We start from the raw sequence: 17,840 nt of genomic DNA on the forward strand, positions 1-17,840 counted from the left end.
TACAATGTGTACAAACATTTGTAATTAGATTCTTTCATTTTTACATTAGTAGAGGAGCAGTATACCCTGTTGCAAACCTCTGCCCATATCTCATCACTGATAGTCAGACCAAGGTCCTTTTCCCAGATTATTTTCAAAGGAGTAAAGGAGGAGCCTCCTTTCTCAGAAAGGAGTCTATAGATATAAGATATTTAGCCTTTAATGGATTGTGTTGTGACAAGAAGGGTTTCAACTTCCTTCAACTGAGTTCTAAACCTCCTCTTGGAAGTAAATGAGGAAATTACATGTCTAATTTGAAGATATTTAAGAAAATGGGATCTTGGCACATTGAATTCACTGCAGAGCTCTTGAAAGGATTTCAGTGTAGTGGTTTTCTGATGAAATAGGTCTGAAAAGGTCCTGATTCCTAGAGTATGCCAAAGATTAAAGTTGGCACCCTCAGGGCTTTTGGCAAGTCTGGGTTGCCTACTATAGGCGAGTGAGACCATATTTGGGAGGAAATGCCCAGGTATTTCTTACAGTCCCTCCACGCTAGTAGGGTGCTGTAAATCACAACGGTTTTGGCTATGTTGCCCACTTCACTAAAGTTATTAATGAATATAATTCAGCTTAGGGGCAATGCACCACAGGATTGGGCTTCTATCTGAATCCACTTTGACTCTTGTCTGTTTGTGCTCCATGTTAGCATGTTGCGGATTTGGGCAGACCAGTAGTACAATTGAAGGGAGGGAAGAGCAAGACCACCCTTAGATTCAGGTTTCGATAGAGTGGAGAACTTGATCCTAGGTTTTTTATTGACCCATATACATTTGGTGATGCTTTGGTTAGTTGTTTTGAAAAAGGATTCTGGGAGATTTTTATATTTTTTACCTTTATTTAACTAGGCAAGTCAGTAAGAACAAATTCTTATTTTCAATGACGGCCTAGTAACAGTGGGTTAACTGCCTGTTCAGGGGCAGAACAACAGATTTGTACCTTGTCGGCTCGGGGATATGAACTTGGAACCTTTCGGTTACTAGTCCACTCTAACCACTAGGCTACCCTGCCACCAGATAGCATGGAAGCATCTGAAATAAATAGTTCAGTCTAGGGAGGATGTTCATACGGATGACATTAATTCTTCCTAGTAAGTTAATTGGGAGGGAGATCCAGGTTTGGAGATCATTCTTGATTCGATCCAGGAGTGGAAGATAATTTTCCTTGAAAAGGTTATTCAGATCTGGTGTTATGAAGATCCCAAGGTATTGAAACCCCTGTGTCTTCCAATGGAATGGACATAGTGTCTTCATAGAGCTGGTGAGTGTAGTATTGAGAGGGCAGACAGTGGATTTGTTAAAATTGATCTTATAACCTGAAAACTTGCCATACTGAGCAATTGTGTCTAAAATGGGAGGGATTTTTCAGGGTTGGATATGTAGAGCAAGACATCATCCGTGTAAAGCGAAATCTTGTGCTGCAGGCCGCCTGCAGAAACACCCATAATACCTGGATTGCTCCTTATCAACTCTGCCAGAGGCTCCGTCCCCAACAAGTAGAGCAGGGGGGACAGCGAGCACCCTTGTCTTGTGCCCCGTTCCAGAGGGAATCTGTCAGAGTTCAGTCCGTTAGTAGTCACCATGGCATTTGGATGAGAGTATAGTGATTTGATCCATTTAATAAAATTTGGGCCCATATTGAACTTTTCTAAGACTGGGAACAGAAAGCTCCACTCCATCCTGTCAAACGTCTTCTCAGCATCCAGTGAAGCCAGCAGGACAGGGGTCTTCTGTGCGTTTACTTGATCAATAATATCAAAAAGACGGTGAATGTTATCAGAAGAGAATCTGTCTCTAATAAATCCAGTTTGTTCCGCTTTTATTATTTTGGGAAGAAGAGTGTTTAGTCTTTTGGCGAGCAATTTGGTAATTATCTTGTAGTCGAAATCCAACAAGCTTATGGGCCGGGAGGATGAGCAGGATAGAGGGTCCTTGTCTTTTTTGAGCAACACTGTAATGCGAACTGTGTGCATGGAGTCTGAGAATCCTCCAGCATTGGCATGAAGATAGGGCTGAGCTGGGGCCAAAAAGCTTTGTAGAACTCTCTGGGGAATCCATCTGGGCCTGGGGACTTATTAGGGAGCATGGAGGTAATTGCCTCCAGAATCTCCTCAGGAGTAAAGGGGGAGTTGAGATCTTCTTGGTCGGTCTCTGATAGTTTAGGTAGCGAGATTCCCTCTAGGAAAGAGTGGAGTTCTGCCTCTGTGTGTTTTCTCTGAGGTATATAGTTTGCAGTAAAGATCATGAAAAGTTAAATTGATCTTTTTTTGCGTCATATGTGACCTCGTCCTCTGCTGTTCGGATAGCCATGATTGTATGCTCTGACTGCTCTTTTTTGAATTGGTAAGCAAGCATTCTACTAGGCCTTTGCTATACTCATGGTATATCTGTTTAGTAAAGAAACATTTTTCAGTCCAAATTCAGTTTGGCTTTGGCTGCTTTAAGTTGACTCCAGGAGGTGCTGTCTGGGGATTGTTTATGTACTTTTTCACAGCCTTCAAGCTCCCTCTCAAGATCTAGCCTGTGCGCTTCCATTGATTTTTTCTTAGAGGAAGCATTTGCTATTAGATGACCTCTTAGTGTGGCTTTAGCAGCGTCCCACATTGTGGCCGGAGAAACAGGAGAATCTTTGTTGTCTTGTGTGTAGTTGTCTATCCATGTAGTTACCAATGTATGGAACGCTTCGTTTGATAACATGGAGGTGTTGAATTTCCAGCTCTTTGACCTCGGGATGTTTTTGCAGAGGTCAAAGCCGAGGAGGAGGACAAAGACGTGATCTGAAAGTGCTATGGGTCCGATTGTACACGTGGCTGAATTTATGAAACTCTTTGGGATAAAAATGTAATCTATACGGGAGTAGGTGTTATGGACATTAGAGTAGTATGTATAGTCCATAGATGAGCTATTAGTTTCTCTTCAGATATCTATCAGTCCCATCTCTTTAGTAAGATAGTTGAACATCTTTGCAGATCTAGGATTTGTGGTGGGGACTTGAGATGATTTGTCTAGGGTTGGGTTAAGGGTACAATTAAAATCTCCGGCCCCGGCCTCCCGGGTGGCGCAGTGGTTAAGGGCGCTGTACTGCAGCGCCAGCTGTGCCATCAGAGTCCCTGGGTTCGCGCCCAGGCTCTGTCGTAACCGGCCGCGACCGGGAGGTCCGTGGGGCGACGCACAATTGGCCTATCGTCGTCCGGGTTAGGGAGGGCTTGGTCGGTAGGGATGTCCTTGTCTCATCGCGCACCAGCGACTCCTGTGGTGGGCCGCTAGCCAAGGTTGCCGGGTGCACGGTGTAGCCTCCGACACATTGGTGCGGCTGGCTTCCGGGTTGGATGCGCGCTGTATTAAAGAAGCAGTGCGGCTGGTTGGGTTGTGTATCGGAGGATGCATGACATTCAACCTTCGTCTCTCCCGAGCCCGTACGGGAGTTGTAGCGTTGAGACAAGATACTACAACAATTGGATACCATGAAATTGGGGAGAAAAAGGGGTAAAAAAAATAAAATAAATTTAAAAAAAAAAAAGCTATGCTTGCAGTTAGCCACTGATTCCTTGTAAACCACTCATTGTTGAATATGCAATTTCTAACTTGTTGTGTAATGTTTATGTTGAATGGCCGATGAGCACAGGAACGCGCTCACCGGCCAAGCACATGCACATGCAAGGTACGATCCAACTTCTGACACCAATGTAATGGGAGCAGGTCTCAAACCCGATATCGACTATGCCGCAAAAGCATGCTCGAACGGCAGAGTCGATTTCCGCGCTTATAAACCCAGGGTGTTACAGAAGAGCATTGTCATCCCCAGGACTTCTTGGTAACTTAGGCAACTTTCAAAGGTTGTCACAGATGGTGAAATAATGTAACGTTAGTTAGCTCACAAATATGAGCTGGACTAACGTTAATTAGTCTGCTCTAATGAGTGGTCATTAGCCAGATAATGAATGAAGAAGCTGTCAGGCTGCTGTAGTTTTGATGTTACTTTGAAATGTGAGGATTAATATGCTGTTATCCATGATTGTACATCTCTAACAGAGATGGTGTGGGTCATGTAAGGCTGTTCAAACCATCTTCAGAAAATTGAGGAGCGAATATGGAGATGACGTGTTGCACTTCAAAGTGGTAAAGGCTTTTTCAGCTACAGTCACTATCTGATTATGATAACGGTGCACTTTTGGTACCCCAATTGGTAACCCTCCATTATAACTAACCCTAGCCCAAAATAATTCCTGCCTGTGTGTGCTCGGTTCATGATCTTGACCCTCATACCAGACCAGTAGCCTGGTCCTAGATCTAAGTGCCAACTTGCCAGACAGCTGGGGTTTAATGTCACAACCTATGTCCTGTTCATTTGGGCATACAACTGAAAATATTTGAAAAAGATTTGCAACAGAAAATGAAAAAAGGTTGTTTCCAGGTTGTCCCTCCATGTTTGTTTTCTTCCTTTTGGTGTGTAATGAAAGAACACAACTTTTGTGTGGGCCTCTGGAGATCAATACCCTTTTCGAAAAGGAAACTGCAGTAAATTGTATTAAGTGTCCTGTTTAATTCACTTTCAGGGGGATGCTGACTGTTTGCTTGAGATAAGTTCATTTGAAGGGAAATGTCAACCGGTCTTCCTTTTCTACTTTGTAAGCATTGTGCTGTATAACATAATCATTTTATTCTCATGTCATGATCTTATATCACTGAGAGTCAAGTTACAGACAGTGTCATTTTTCATGCATCGGAACAGTTTGACAGGTGTTATGACATGTCACTTACCCACTTAAGCTGTGTTAGGACACATGTCATACATGTGTCATAACCATGAGAAGTGTCCAAAAATGTCCTGATGTTTGTTAGTGACATACTATTTTGACATTTTTGCACAGAGTAAACCTTTCATTTGGCTTTGTGGCCTGCTGTGCTGTTTCAGGGTGGTGCATTGGTGTCAATAGTAAGACGAGTCAATGGGCCTCTTCTACAAAAAACTGTGTTTGAACTGGTGGATCAAGAGAAGAAACAAGAACTTGGCTCAAAATGTAAGTGGTTCAGCAGTAAGGGATCTGCAGTCTGGTATACTGATTTGCATTTTGTTCCCAACACCAAACTTTCAAATAGTTTCCAATAACTTTTCTTAGTCGACTATCATCAAGCAAGAAAGAAGCTGCCATCCAGCCAGTCAAAATGACAACATAGAAATTGACGGTAGGATGCTAGGATGCTGCTACATCGGTCTCCTTACTCTACAGACATATTTTAGTTTTGAGCTTTTCATGATATGAAATGGTTTGGGTAAGTTTGAATGGATGGGAATTTGAGGAAGTATTTTCTGTGTGTAATTACTAACCTGTTCATTCTCTCTTTCGTATCATCTGAGATCCCTAAAGATTGGAAAGCTGCCGCGGTCATCCCCCTCTTCAAACGGGGAGTTACTCTAGACCCAAACTGTTATAGACCTATATCCATCCTGCCCTGCCTTTCTAAATTCTTCGAAAGCCAAGTTAACAAACAGATCACCAACCATTTCGAATCGCACCGTACCTTCTCCACTATGCAATCTGGTTTCTGTGCTGGTCATGGGTTCACCTCAGCCACGCTCAAGGTCCTAAACGATATCATAACCGCCATCGATAAAAGACTTCAGCAGCAGCAGTCTTCATCGACCTGGCCAAGGTTTTCGACTCTGTCAATCACTAACTACTTCACAGATAGAGTTCAGTGTGTCAAATTGGAGGGCCTGTTGTCCGGACCTCTGGCAGTCTCTATGGGGGTGCCACAGGGTTCAATTCTCAGGCCGACTCTTTTCTCTGTACATCAATGATGTCGCTCTTGCTGCTGACACCATTCTGTTTACTTCTGGCCCTTCTTTGGACACTGTGTTAACAAACCTCCAGACGAGCTTCAATGCCATACAACACTCCTTCCGTGGCCTCCAACTACTCTTAAATGATAGTAAAACTAAATGCAAGCATTTCAATTGATCGCTGCCCGCATCTGCCCGCTCGACTAGCATCACTACTGGACGGTTCTGACTTAGAAAATGTGGACAACTACAAATACCTTGTCACGTTCTGACCTTTATTTCCTTTGTTTTGTATTCATTTAGTATGGTCAGGGCGTGAGTTGGGTGGGCAGTCTATGTTTGTTTTTCTATGTTTTGGGGTATTTCTATGTTTCAGCCTAGTATGGTTCTCAATCAGAGGCAGGTGTCATTAGTTGTCTGGGTTTCACTGTGTGTTTGTGGGTGATTGTTCCTGTCTCTGTGTTTTGCACCAGATAGGGCTGTTTTGGGTTTTCTCATTTCATTGTTTTGTAGTTTATTCATGTATAGTTTTCCTTTATTAAACAAACATGAATCATCACCACGCTGCGTTTTGGTCCGCCTCTACTTCACCTAAAGAGAACCGTTACATACCTAGATGTCTGGTTAGACTGTAAACTCTCCTTCCAGACTCACATTAAGCATCTCCAATCCAAAATTAAATCTAGAATCGGCTTCCTATTTCGCAACAAAGCCTCCTTTACTCATGCTGCTAAACATACCCTCGTAAAACTGACTATCCTACCGATCCCGGCGATGTCATTTACAAAATAGCCTCCAACACTCTACTCAGCAAATTAGATGTAGTCTATCCCAGTGCCATCCGTTTTGTCACCAAAGCCCCATATACTACCCACCACTGCGACCTGTACGCACTCGTTGGCTGGTCCTCGCTACATATTCGTCGCCAAACCCACTGGCTCCAGGTCATCTACAAGTCTCTGCTAGGTAAAGCCCCGCCTTATCTCAGCTCACTGGTCACCATAGCAACACCCACTTGTAGCACACGCTCCAGCAGGTATATCTCACTGGTCACCCCCAAAGCCAACACCTTCTTTGGCCGCCTTTCCTTCCAGTTCTCTGCTGCCAATGACTGGAACGAACAGCAAAAATCACTGAAGCTGGAGACTCATATCTCCCTCACTAATTTTAAGCGTCAGCTGTCAGAGCAGCTCGCAGATCATTGCACCTGTACATAGCCCATCTGTAAACAGCCCATCCAACTACCTACCTCATGCCCATATTTTTTTGTTTTTGTGCTCTTTTGCACACCAGTATTTCTACTTGCACATCCTCATCTGCACATATATCACTCCAGTGGAAATTGATAAATTGTAATTACTTCTCCACTATTGGCCTATTTATTGCCTTACCTCCTTACTTCATTTGCACACACTGTATACAGGTTTTTCTATTGTGTTATTGACTGTATGTTTGTTTATCCCATGTGTAACTGTGTTGTTGTTTTTGTCGCACTGCTTTGCTTTATCTTGGCCAGGTCGCAATTGTAAATGAGAACTTGTTCTCAACTGGCCTACCTGGTTAAATAAAGATGAAATAAAAAAATAATCAAACACATAGCGAGCCTACTATAAATCAAATAACATTTTATTGGTCACAACACATATTTACCAATGCTATTACTGGTGAAGCAAAATGCTTGTGTTCCTAGCTCCGACAGTGCAGTAGTATCTAACAATACACCACAACACAAATCTAAACGTAAAAGAATGTAACGAATAAATATATAAATATTGGGATGAGCAATGTCAGATTATTGATTAAAATACAGTAGAATACAGTATATACATACAAATAAGATCAAAGTTGTGTTTTCAACAATGAACATTGGCATGTTTGTTTGCATGCAAGACAGATTTTGTGGCTGTTAATTTGGGGAATCAGTTTTCCCCTGTTCAATGCGTCATGAGCTTTATGCATCCTGCTCTACACCTCTAAGAAATAAACACCTGAGGGCGCCAAATACTTAATACTGTGGGATATTTTTCATCTCCGCCAACAGAAACACTTTAGAATCTCATCCTTATTATTTAAAAACAAAAACAAATGGATGAAGAATGGATGCATTTATCTAATCCATCCCATCATTGTGGATGTATAAATGTTTTGTCATTTTTGTTCCTCATATCATAACATTGTGAATGCCTGTCTGAAGACACCTACTGAAACTGCTGTACATGCCACAATCTTTTGTTCAACTTGCAGGTATTATATAGAATAGCCGTTCATATGTGAGATTAGCTGATATATACATTACAATTATGATATTTAACGTACAGTCCAATCACAGGTGGTTGTGGCACCTTACTTGGGGAGGGGCTCATTGTAATGTCTGGAATGGAGTAAATGAACTGGTATCAAACACATGACACACATGGTTCCCATGTGTTTGATACCATTCCATGGTTTCCATTCCAGACATTATTATGAGCCGTCCTCCCTTCATCAGCCTCCTGTGAGTCCACTATATTTAAAAAGTAATTGTAAATTAGGTGAGGTCTTATTTTTTTGTATTTTCAATTAACCAACACTTTTAGAACAATTAAATATATTGTTATTTTCAAGTTGTATTGAAATGTCAATGTGATTAAGGTTAACTTTTAGAAGATAGAGAAAAAACTAAAACCTGTCCTCTACAGTTTGAGCTTTTATTTTGAAGGCTGAAAACTGTAATGTCCATGTTATTATGCTGCCAGTAAAAACATGTGAATTTTTTTTGTAGCAGGTTGTTTTAGGATAATTTGCGCAGTAGTTTATGATCATTAATGTAGCAGGAACATTGCCTTTTCTCATTTGGTTATGTCCCTCATCCACCGGCTCTCCTTCCTCTCCTCAAACCCATTGGATGATAAAGCCAAAGGTCCCACCCCTCTGACCTTCTCCAATGGGTTTTGAGAAAGAGATGAGGACGCCAGCACTATGCAATTGAGCTCTTCCTCATGAGAAACATAAACTGTATGCAACCTAAAGCAATGTACTAGTTTCCAGTGTCATCAAGTCCTCTTTAGACGGAGAAGCTCGTTTACATTTTTTACAATACCAATTTGATCCACACGTGGAAACACGTTTCGGAAATGAACAATTTTGCCCTACTGTTTTGTTTTGGTTTCTCAACTTTGTCCTCGTGCACAGCGCTGAAGAGGAACGACGAGCCTATTATCGGTGAACTTCTGCATCACATGACTAAGAAACTAAAGCGTTACATCATGTATTTATTATAAATAGTTCCCTATATCATTAACACTGCCTAATAGATGATTATGTGAGATTAGAACGTTGCATAACTAGTTCGACCTCTTCAAAGTCCGGTCTGATATCAAAAACATCAACCATATGGCTACAATTAGTCCTCAGAATGATAGGTACTATTCTATAAATGTAACCCATTCGGAGTAGGCCTAACTTACCGTACAGGTTCTTCTTCCCAATCAAATTAATATTTTATTACATTAAATATTTTTGTAGCTTTACTGGAAATACGTTAACTTTATTAAACTCATTCTAACTCACTTCCAAAACTATCTGCGATTTCCTAAGGTGTTTTAGCGCAGGAGGTATACTCGCCTCGACCGCAGAATGCGTCTTATATAGCCGCATCGTATGTCAAGTTCCTGGAGTCTGCTGGAGCAAGAGTCGTCCCTGTGATGTAAGCTTCATGCAGATTGATAATGAACTATAGTTGATCACTTAACAGCTTTTCAAATATTGTTCTGAATATCTCATAACATTTGACTGAATAGACCTAATGTTAATTTCCCAACTACTTTATTATGAACCTCTGACACACTTTTCTGTGATTTCTACAGGATAAATAAGACACTGGAAGAGTACAAAACACTGTTCAACTCCATTAATGGGTAGGTGTCAACTATGCTATTTGCTGTACAAATGTTGTGGTGTTTTTGTAATCCTTATCCCACTTTTATTTCTTAAAAAAAAATATATATTTCCCCCCTGTAGAATACTCTACCCTGGTGGTGGTGTTAGCATCCTCACATCTGGGTATGCAAAGGCTGCTAGAATCTTTTATGAGCTTGCCATAGAGGTATGACATGCTCCTTTTGATACTTGTACATATTGTAGAGCTTCATTTTACCTTACCAAATATGTGGCGAGAAAAACCTGTTCTTAATCATTTTTTGTTGTTGTTGACTTTTTAGGCCAACTCAAGGGGTGACTATTTCCCTGTATGGGGCACGTGTCTTGGATTCGAGGAATTGACGTACCTGACCAGTGGAAAGATGCTTCTGTCCCACACCAATACCAGTGGTGTGGCATTGTCACTGGTGTTTACTAACAGTATGTTTTATATGTACTTGCGTGTATCACCATGATGCAGACATAAGAGAAAAGCATCACTCATCAGATTTGACCAGAATTAAATTTCCCAAATGATCACAAATGGAACCGGTTCACTTATCCAAATGCTGCAAGAATGCACACAGCCTCACCGAAACAATAATCTGCAACTTGAAGTAATGTGAAATTCTTTCACTTTCAGGATCAAGAGAGAGTAGGATGTTCAAGGGCTTCCCATCAGAGGTCCTGGATGCCCTGGCCTCTGAGCCAATCACTGAAAACTCCCATAAATGGAGTCTCACTTTGGCGGTATGTGCATTGTGTCTGTGTACAATCACCAAGTGATAGGCTTTTATGTATCCTCTGTAGCATTAATTGTGAACTATTCGTGCAACATTGCAATCCAGATGTATAACAGCAATGCAGACCTTAGGAAGTTCTACAAAGTCCTGACCACAAGCAGCGATGGGATAAACGAGTTTGTGTCAACTATGGAAGGTAAAGCACATTGTTATAACTTAGCAAACAGTAGTATATATACAGTAACGTATACTGGAACATGTACTTGCATAATATAATTTTCAATGATAGGTTCATTTTTTTCTCTGTAGCATATGGCTTCCCCATCTATGGAACCCAATGGCACCCTGAAAAGAATGCATTTGAATGGACAAAGACGTACATTCCACACTCTCCATTGGCTGTAAAGGTTACTTTCTTCATGGCCGATTTCTTTGTCAATGAAGGTAGTTATAGTAATGTGTTGCAAAATGTCACTGAATCTATCGTGTTTGTCTCAATATGTAGCTTGATGTTATTGTAACATGGAGAGTTCTTGAATGTGCCCCCCTTGACTGAACCATGAAGGGTGTGGTCAAGATCGAACTCCACCTGTTACAATATGTTTCAACCACTAATCTATGCCACTGCTTTTTCATTAACAGCTAGAAAAAACTTTCACAAATTTGAGGATGAGGAGGTGGAGAAGAGGGCACTGATATATAACTACAATCCTGTGTACACTGGAATCAAGTCAGCCTTTGAACAAATATATTACTTTTGAAATGAGTGTCTTTTTGATATTTTAAGTAGAAATTGTGGACAAATATTGAATTTTAAAAGCCTGTTATTAATAACTATTGATTTTTTAAATATTAATAAAGACTTGCTGAATTGCCAAAGATGCCCTCTGTGCATCCTCTGTGACTTCTAGGAAGATGTTAATCCACTTAACCCCAACATTTCTCCAAGTTCACCATCATTGTAAAGCCCTAGTTATTTTGTTGCTTGAGTCATTTCTGAAGATTATTTATTTAATGTTATTAGTAATTTATTTTAAGGTGAAGAAAGGAAAGAAAAAAACTCCCACATTTTCAGGTCAACTCTGTTACTTGAACTGAACTGAAATTTTTTTTCCCCCGAGACATTGCATATCTCATTGTCAAGTCAGTGTAAAAGCAGGTGAGCTGGTTCTACTCTTTTAACCCATGTTCTGGTGTTTGGTGGTGAAAAACTGAGCAGGTCGAGCACAACACTTCAAACCTGTTACCCATAGATGGTCAGGCTGGAAAGGTTATAACAATGTTTTTTTGTGAAGTTTGAATTCAATTGCCCCTCCCTGTTGTACACAACAAGCTTCCATTCCCCTTGTCACAAAGAAATGTATGGCTGATTTAAGATAAGGTAGTCAACCCTGTTACTTTATTTGGCACTATAGTTTTTTATTTAACCTCTTGAGATGGGGAAATATGTTTCATTAAGTTGAACATGCGCTCTTTATGACTGTTACGGATACAGGTATCCTGTGTCTGTGTGTATCCTGTGTGTGTTTCTTTTCTCTCCTTCTCCCCTCACAGGTGAAAATCATTACTCCCCAATCAGTCAACAATCAATCAGAAGACACACCTCCTGTTTCCTACCCTATCACAGTTCCTTCCCCATGGTTTAAAAACCCCATCATTTGTTTGTTCAAGAGCTCAATCTTTGTAATGACATGTTGGTAGATCTCTGCTCTTGATAGATTTCAGTAGCTCAATCTTTGTAATGACATGTTGGTAGATCTCTGCTCTTGATAGATTTCAGTAGCACAATCTCTTTGTAAATGCCATGTATGTAGATCTCGCTCTTTGTGTAATAATTAACCTCTTCTTTTGTTTGAGCACCTCCAAATCACTTTGTCATCTCCTGTGAGTATTGTTTTTGTTTATGGTGTTTGCTGGTGGGGAAAAAGGGGAAACCAAGACAAGTCGCCCATGGGCATACACTACCCGTAGGTAAACTTTGTTAAAACACACTAGTTAGAACTGGGCGGACCACCCACTGTATTTTTGGTTAGTTAGTTAGCTGTTGTTGAAATAGGCTAGCCTAGCTTAGGGGTGTTTTTGCATATTTGTTTCTTTCCTTGGGTCCAGCTCAGCCCCTTTTCCTGCTCCCCCCCCCATTACCGTGTGTTTATAATAAACCCTGAGTTTGACGGTATTATTTCGGTTGTCGTGGTTATTTCGTTCACTTTTACTTTGTCACTATAATAATTTACATGAGTTATGTTACGGGTCTCACTACCATCCCCCCTAGACTGTCGGGCCAAAAGAGATTCGCAACATAAGTGGGGGCTCATCCGGGATCTGTCTTTACTGACACCCATGCCGCTCATGTAGATTGTTGATAGTGGTATAGTTCAGTGTTGAACGTCATAGCTGAAGTAGCATTAGTGTTTGCTATTTTCGTTGGCTCTTGTGAAGTAGTGTAAGATGGCTAATTTTGATTTGAAGTCCTTTTTGGATAATCCTTCGTGGGAGGTTTTTGATAAATGTCGTAGAGTTGATTTAATGACCTTGGCTGACCATTACTCAATATCGATTCCGCAGAGTGTAGTTAAGGCGGAGGTTAAACAGCTAGTGTTAAATGTATTGTTGGAAGAGCAGGTGCTTGTGTTACCGCTGCCTGAGCATACTACCACTGTAGGGGATGTTACTGCTCCTGTAAGCCCATTGGTGTCTGATAATGAGGGCGAGGCTAAAACACCAGCCACATTGTCCCATTTTGATCCACTCTCCCCACTGTCAAACGGTGATGCCAGACGGGATGTCCGTTTAGCACAGTTACAACTAGAGGTGGAAGAGAGAGCCCAAATTAGGCGAGAGACTCTCCAGTTGGATGATGTGTAAAATTGAGGCAGAAAAAGAACAGCGGCATTTAGATTTGGAGATGGGTAAAATTGAGGCAGAAAAAGAACAGCGGCATTTAGATTTGGAGATGTGTAAAATTGAGGCAGAAAAAGAACGAAAACGAGAACAGAGGCAGATGACGTTTAAAATGCGCCAGATGGAACTGGAGGCAGAGACAGCGAGGCTAGCCTTCGTTCCTGCTGTCACTGTTAGTGAGTCGTCCTCACCAGCTGTGTCCTCAAACACGTTTGACATTAGTAGGCAGATAGCCTTAGTACCTTTGTTCAGAGAGTCGGAGGTTGACTCCTATTTTTGTGTATTTGAGCGTATAGCCGTAGCATTGAAGTGGCCTGAAGAGGTATGGTGCCTATTACTTCAGTGTAAATTAACTGGTAAAGCCCAAGAGGTTTTGTCAGCGCTACCTCTGGAGGACAGTTTGAATTATGAAGTGGTCAAAGCTACTGTTCTTCGTGCCTATGAGCTTGTGCCTGAGGCATACCGACAGAGATTTAGGTCTCATAGAAAGTCTTCTAGTAAGACTTATGTGGAATTTGCTAGAGACAAGGGAAATCTGTTTGATAAATGGCATGCTGCTAGTAAGGTAACTGATTTCAACTCTCTCCGGGAGTTAATCTTGTTGGAAGAGTTTAAAAATTGCTTACCCGAACGCATTGTAGTTTACCTAAACGAACAGAAAGTATCCTCCCTGGCAGAAGCGTCTGTGTTGGCAGACGAGTTTGTGTTGACGCACAAGAGTGTGTTTTCGGCTCAAACTGAGAGTAGAACCACTGAGTTTCCTACCTTTATCCCTAGTCGGCCCGCAGTAGTATATCAAGCACGCCAGAAGAATGAGCGTTCCTGTTTCTATTGTCATAAAGTGGGACATATGATTAATGATTGCTTCCTGCTTAAACGCAAACAAGGGATGCCTCTTCGTGCCAAGCCGCCAACAGGTGTTGGTCTAATTCGTACGGTTGTGAGGTCTGCAACAAAACAGGTGCCTCAGGGTAACTGCAGTTTGAAAGTCTCAGTCCCCGACCGCAGTTATGAACCATTCATTTTCGAGGGGTTTGTGTCCCTAACGAATGACGAAGCGTCTCAGCGTCCGGTTAAAATCCTTAGAGATACTGGTGCGGCGCAGTCGTTTATATTGTCTGATGTGTTGCCCTTATCTGACGATACATACTGTGGTTCCAGTGTGTTAGTGCAGGGTATTGAAATGGGTTTTGTCCCAGTGCCGTTGCACTTTGTGAAAGTACACTCTGAGTTAATCAGTGGAATATTCAGAGTGGGGGTACGTCCTAAGTTGCCAGTGAAAGGTGTGACCTTTATAATGGGTAACGATATTGCCGGAGGAAAGGTAGTACCCGTATTGGAAGTATTGGATAAAAGTGACCACTCTCTCTCGAATGAGTTGGCACAGAGTTATCCACATGTGTTCCCCGCTTGTGCTGTCACTCGTGCTCAGGCACTACAAGAGGGTGACGTGATAGATTTGTTGAACACTGTTCTGTTCAAAGAGGATGATCAAGAGGATGGATTGTGTGATACCTCTGAGAAGTTGATCACCTCTGACAAACAGCCCAGGAAAGAATTAAAGAACGTTGAACTTATTGCTGATGCAATACAGTTACCAGTCACTCGTGAGCAGCTGATTGCTAACCAAAAGGTTGACAACAAACTTGCTAAATGTTTTACTAGTGTTGTCTCATTGGAAGATGTGAAGAAGAAGAACGTGGCTTACTTCATTGATGGTAATCTCCTCATGCGTAAATGGAAATCCCATGTTGACGCGGGTGGAGATTGGAATGCTGTTTACCAAATAGTGATTCCTACAGCCTTTCGACAAAATGTGTTATCCCTTGCTCATGATCACCAGTGGCCTGGTCATTTAGGAATTACAAAGACGTATGATCGGATCCTTCGACATTTCTTTTGGCCGGGTTTAAAACAAGATGTGGCTCAGTTCTGTCGGACATGCCACACCTGTCAGATAACAGGAAAACCAAATCAGGTTATTCCTCCCGCTCCTCTTTGTCCCATACCTGTCATAGGTGAACCATTCGAGCATGTGGTGGTTGATTGTGTCGGACCGTTACCGAAGACAAAATCGGGTAACCAGTTTTTGTTAACGATAATGTGTATGGCTACAAGATACCCCGAGGCTATTCCTCTGAGAAGGATTACAGCTCCGATAGTGAGTAAAGCCTTAATAAAATTCTTCACGACATTCGGGTTACCTAAGGTGGTACAAAGCGATCAAGGTACCAATTTCCTATCCAAGCTCTTCAAGCAGGTGTTGAAATCCTTATCAATTACGCACCGTGTATCAAGCGCCTATCACCCAGAGTCTCAGGGTGCGCTTGAAAGATGGCATCAGACACTGAAGTCTATGCTACGTAAATATTGTTTGGAATCTGAGAAAGATTGGGATGAGGGAGTTCCTCTAGTTTTGTTTGCTGCTCGTGAAACTGTGCAGGAGTCCCTAGGTTTCAGCCCGGCTGAACTAGTGTTTGGTCACACAGTGAGAGGACCAATGAAAGTCCTTAAAGAACAGTTCTTGTCCCAAGAGTTGTGTACCAGAGATGAGAATGTGTTGGACTATGTTAGTCGCTTTCGTGAGCGCCTACACCAAGCTTGTGCTCTCGCAAAGGAAGCTCTGTCTTCCTCACAGAGGAATATGAAAAGACACTATGATAAAGAGGCTGTTTCTCGTCCACTACAGCCAGGTGACCAAGTACTGGTCTTATTACCTGTTCCAGGATCTTCACTGTCAGCTCGTTTCTCTGGTCCTTATTTAATTGAAAAGAAAATAAGTGAAACTGACTATGTGCTTCAAACTCCTGATAGAAAACGCCAATCTCGTGTGTGTCACATTAACATGTTGAAAGCATACCACACCCGACCCATCACACAGTTAGATAGTTCAAAAACTGAGGAAGGTACTGCTGTCTCCTCTGCTACTACTGCGATGATAGTGGACTGTCATATTGATGATGTTGATGGCTTGGAGTTGCGCAATACTCAGCAGCAGTGTGTTAGATTGCCCAACTCAGAAATGCTGCTGTCTATCCAGTCAGGTCTGGTTCATTTAACGGATGGACAGGCTAATGATATTGTGAGGCTACTACACAGTTTTCCATGTCTCTTTAATGACGTTCCTACTCGCACAAATGTGTTGGAACATGACATTAATGTTGGAAATGCTACACCTATCAAGCAACACCCATATCGTATCAACGCTTCCAAGAGGAAGATAATGAGGGATGAGGTGAGATATTTGTTGGAGAATGACCTGGCTAAGCCAAGTTCAAGCCCTTGGAGTTCTCCTTGCATTCTGGTTCCTAAACCTGATGGTACGTCCAGGTTATGTACGGATTATCGAAAGGTAAATTCTGTCACAATGCCAGATTCGTTCCCGTTACCCAGACTGGACGACTGTATCGACACTATTGGTGCTGCTAAGTATGTAACCAAGTTGGACCTCTTAAAAGGTTACTGGCAGGTTCCGTTAACTTCACGTGCTTCTGAGATTTCTGCCTTTGTGACCCCAGATAACTTCCTACAGTACTCAGTCATGGCTTTTGGGATGCGAAATGCACCAGCCACTTTCCAACGACTGGTTAACTCCGTATTAGCTGGCGTTCCTAATTGTAGTGCATACCTTGATGACCTAGTGATTTATTCGTCTGAGTGGTCAGATCATGTTGACTCGCTAAGGGTAGTATGTGAACGGTTGGCAGCTGCTTCTCTAACCCTGAACTTGGCAAAGTGCGAGTTTGGGAAGGCTACTGTTACCTATCTCGGTAAAGAGGTTGGCCATGGACAGGTGCGCCCTGTTGATGCCAAGGTCTTGGCTATAACTGCATTCCCTGCACCTACCACTAGACGAGAGCTACGCCGCTTTTTAGGGATGGTTGGCTACTACCGTAGCTTCTGTAAAAATTTCTCTGCGGTAGTTGCTCCATTGACTGATTTGCTCAGTCCGGCAAGACCATTTGTGTTGTCCCCTGATTGTAAGAGAGCTTTTGAATCAGCGAAAGCACTCTTATGTAGTACCCCTGTACTTGCTGCTCCGGATTTTGAACAACCGTTCAAGCTAGAGGTAGATGCTAGTGCCAGAGGTGCTGGTGCTGTTCTACTGCAGCAGGACAAGAGTGGAATAGATCATCCCGTTTGTTATTTTTCACGTAAATTTAATAAATGTCAAACCAACTATGCGACAATAGAACAAGAAGCTCTTGCTTTGTTGTTGGCTCTGCAATACTTCGAAGTATACATTGGTTCCAGTGCCCTACCAGTGATTGTGTATACTGACCATAACCCCTTAGTTTTTCTCCACCGAATGTACAACCAGAACCAGCGCCTTATGCGTTGGGCGCTGATTGTACAAAATTATAATTTGGAGATCCGCCACAAAAAGGGTTCAGATAATGTGTTGGCAGATGCTTTGTCTCGTGTGTAAAAATGATGTTTGTATGTTTTGACAAGGTTGACGTTGTTGTTGTAAGTATT

At 42.0% G+C, this 17,840-nt stretch overlaps 1 protein-coding gene across 1 annotated transcript; it reads left to right on the forward strand.

Annotated features, from left to right (window-relative positions):
* Positions 1 to 8,768: 8,768 nt before the first annotated feature.
* Positions 8,769 to 11,339, forward strand: LOC139366724 (gamma-glutamyl hydrolase-like). The gene is made up of 9 exons (XM_071104414.1): positions 8,769 to 9,021; positions 9,397 to 9,505; positions 9,666 to 9,716; positions 9,820 to 9,904; positions 10,020 to 10,158; positions 10,361 to 10,467; positions 10,566 to 10,656; positions 10,770 to 10,904; positions 11,103 to 11,339. Exons 1-9 carry the CDS (start codon positions 8,934 to 8,936, stop codon positions 11,219 to 11,221), a joined length of 924 nt encoding a protein of 307 aa, XP_070960515.1. The 5' UTR covers positions 8,769 to 8,933; the 3' UTR covers positions 11,222 to 11,339.
* The last annotated feature ends 6,501 nt before the right edge of the window (positions 11,340 to 17,840 follow it).

The sequence above is a fragment of the Oncorhynchus clarkii genome, chromosome 15 (genome assembly GCF_045791955.1).
Source record: "Oncorhynchus clarkii lewisi isolate Uvic-CL-2024 chromosome 15, UVic_Ocla_1.0, whole genome shotgun sequence".
NCBI classification, from domain to species: Eukaryota; Metazoa; Chordata; class Actinopteri; order Salmoniformes; family Salmonidae; genus Oncorhynchus; species Oncorhynchus clarkii.

Excerpts from the sequence above, each read along its gene's own strand:
- LOC139366724 (XM_071104414.1), top strand. The coding sequence starts at position 8,934 with ATGAACAATTTTGCCCTACTGTTTTGTTTTGGTTTCTCAACTTTGTCC. Across the intron at positions 9,717-9,819 it reads CTGTTCAACTCCATTAATGG|AATACTCTACCCTGGTGGTG; the intron begins GTAGGTGTCAAC and ends TCCCCCCTGTAG. Across the intron at positions 10,159-10,360 it reads GTCACTGGTGTTTACTAACA|GATCAAGAGAGAGTAGGATG; the intron begins GTATGTTTTATA and ends TTTCACTTTCAG.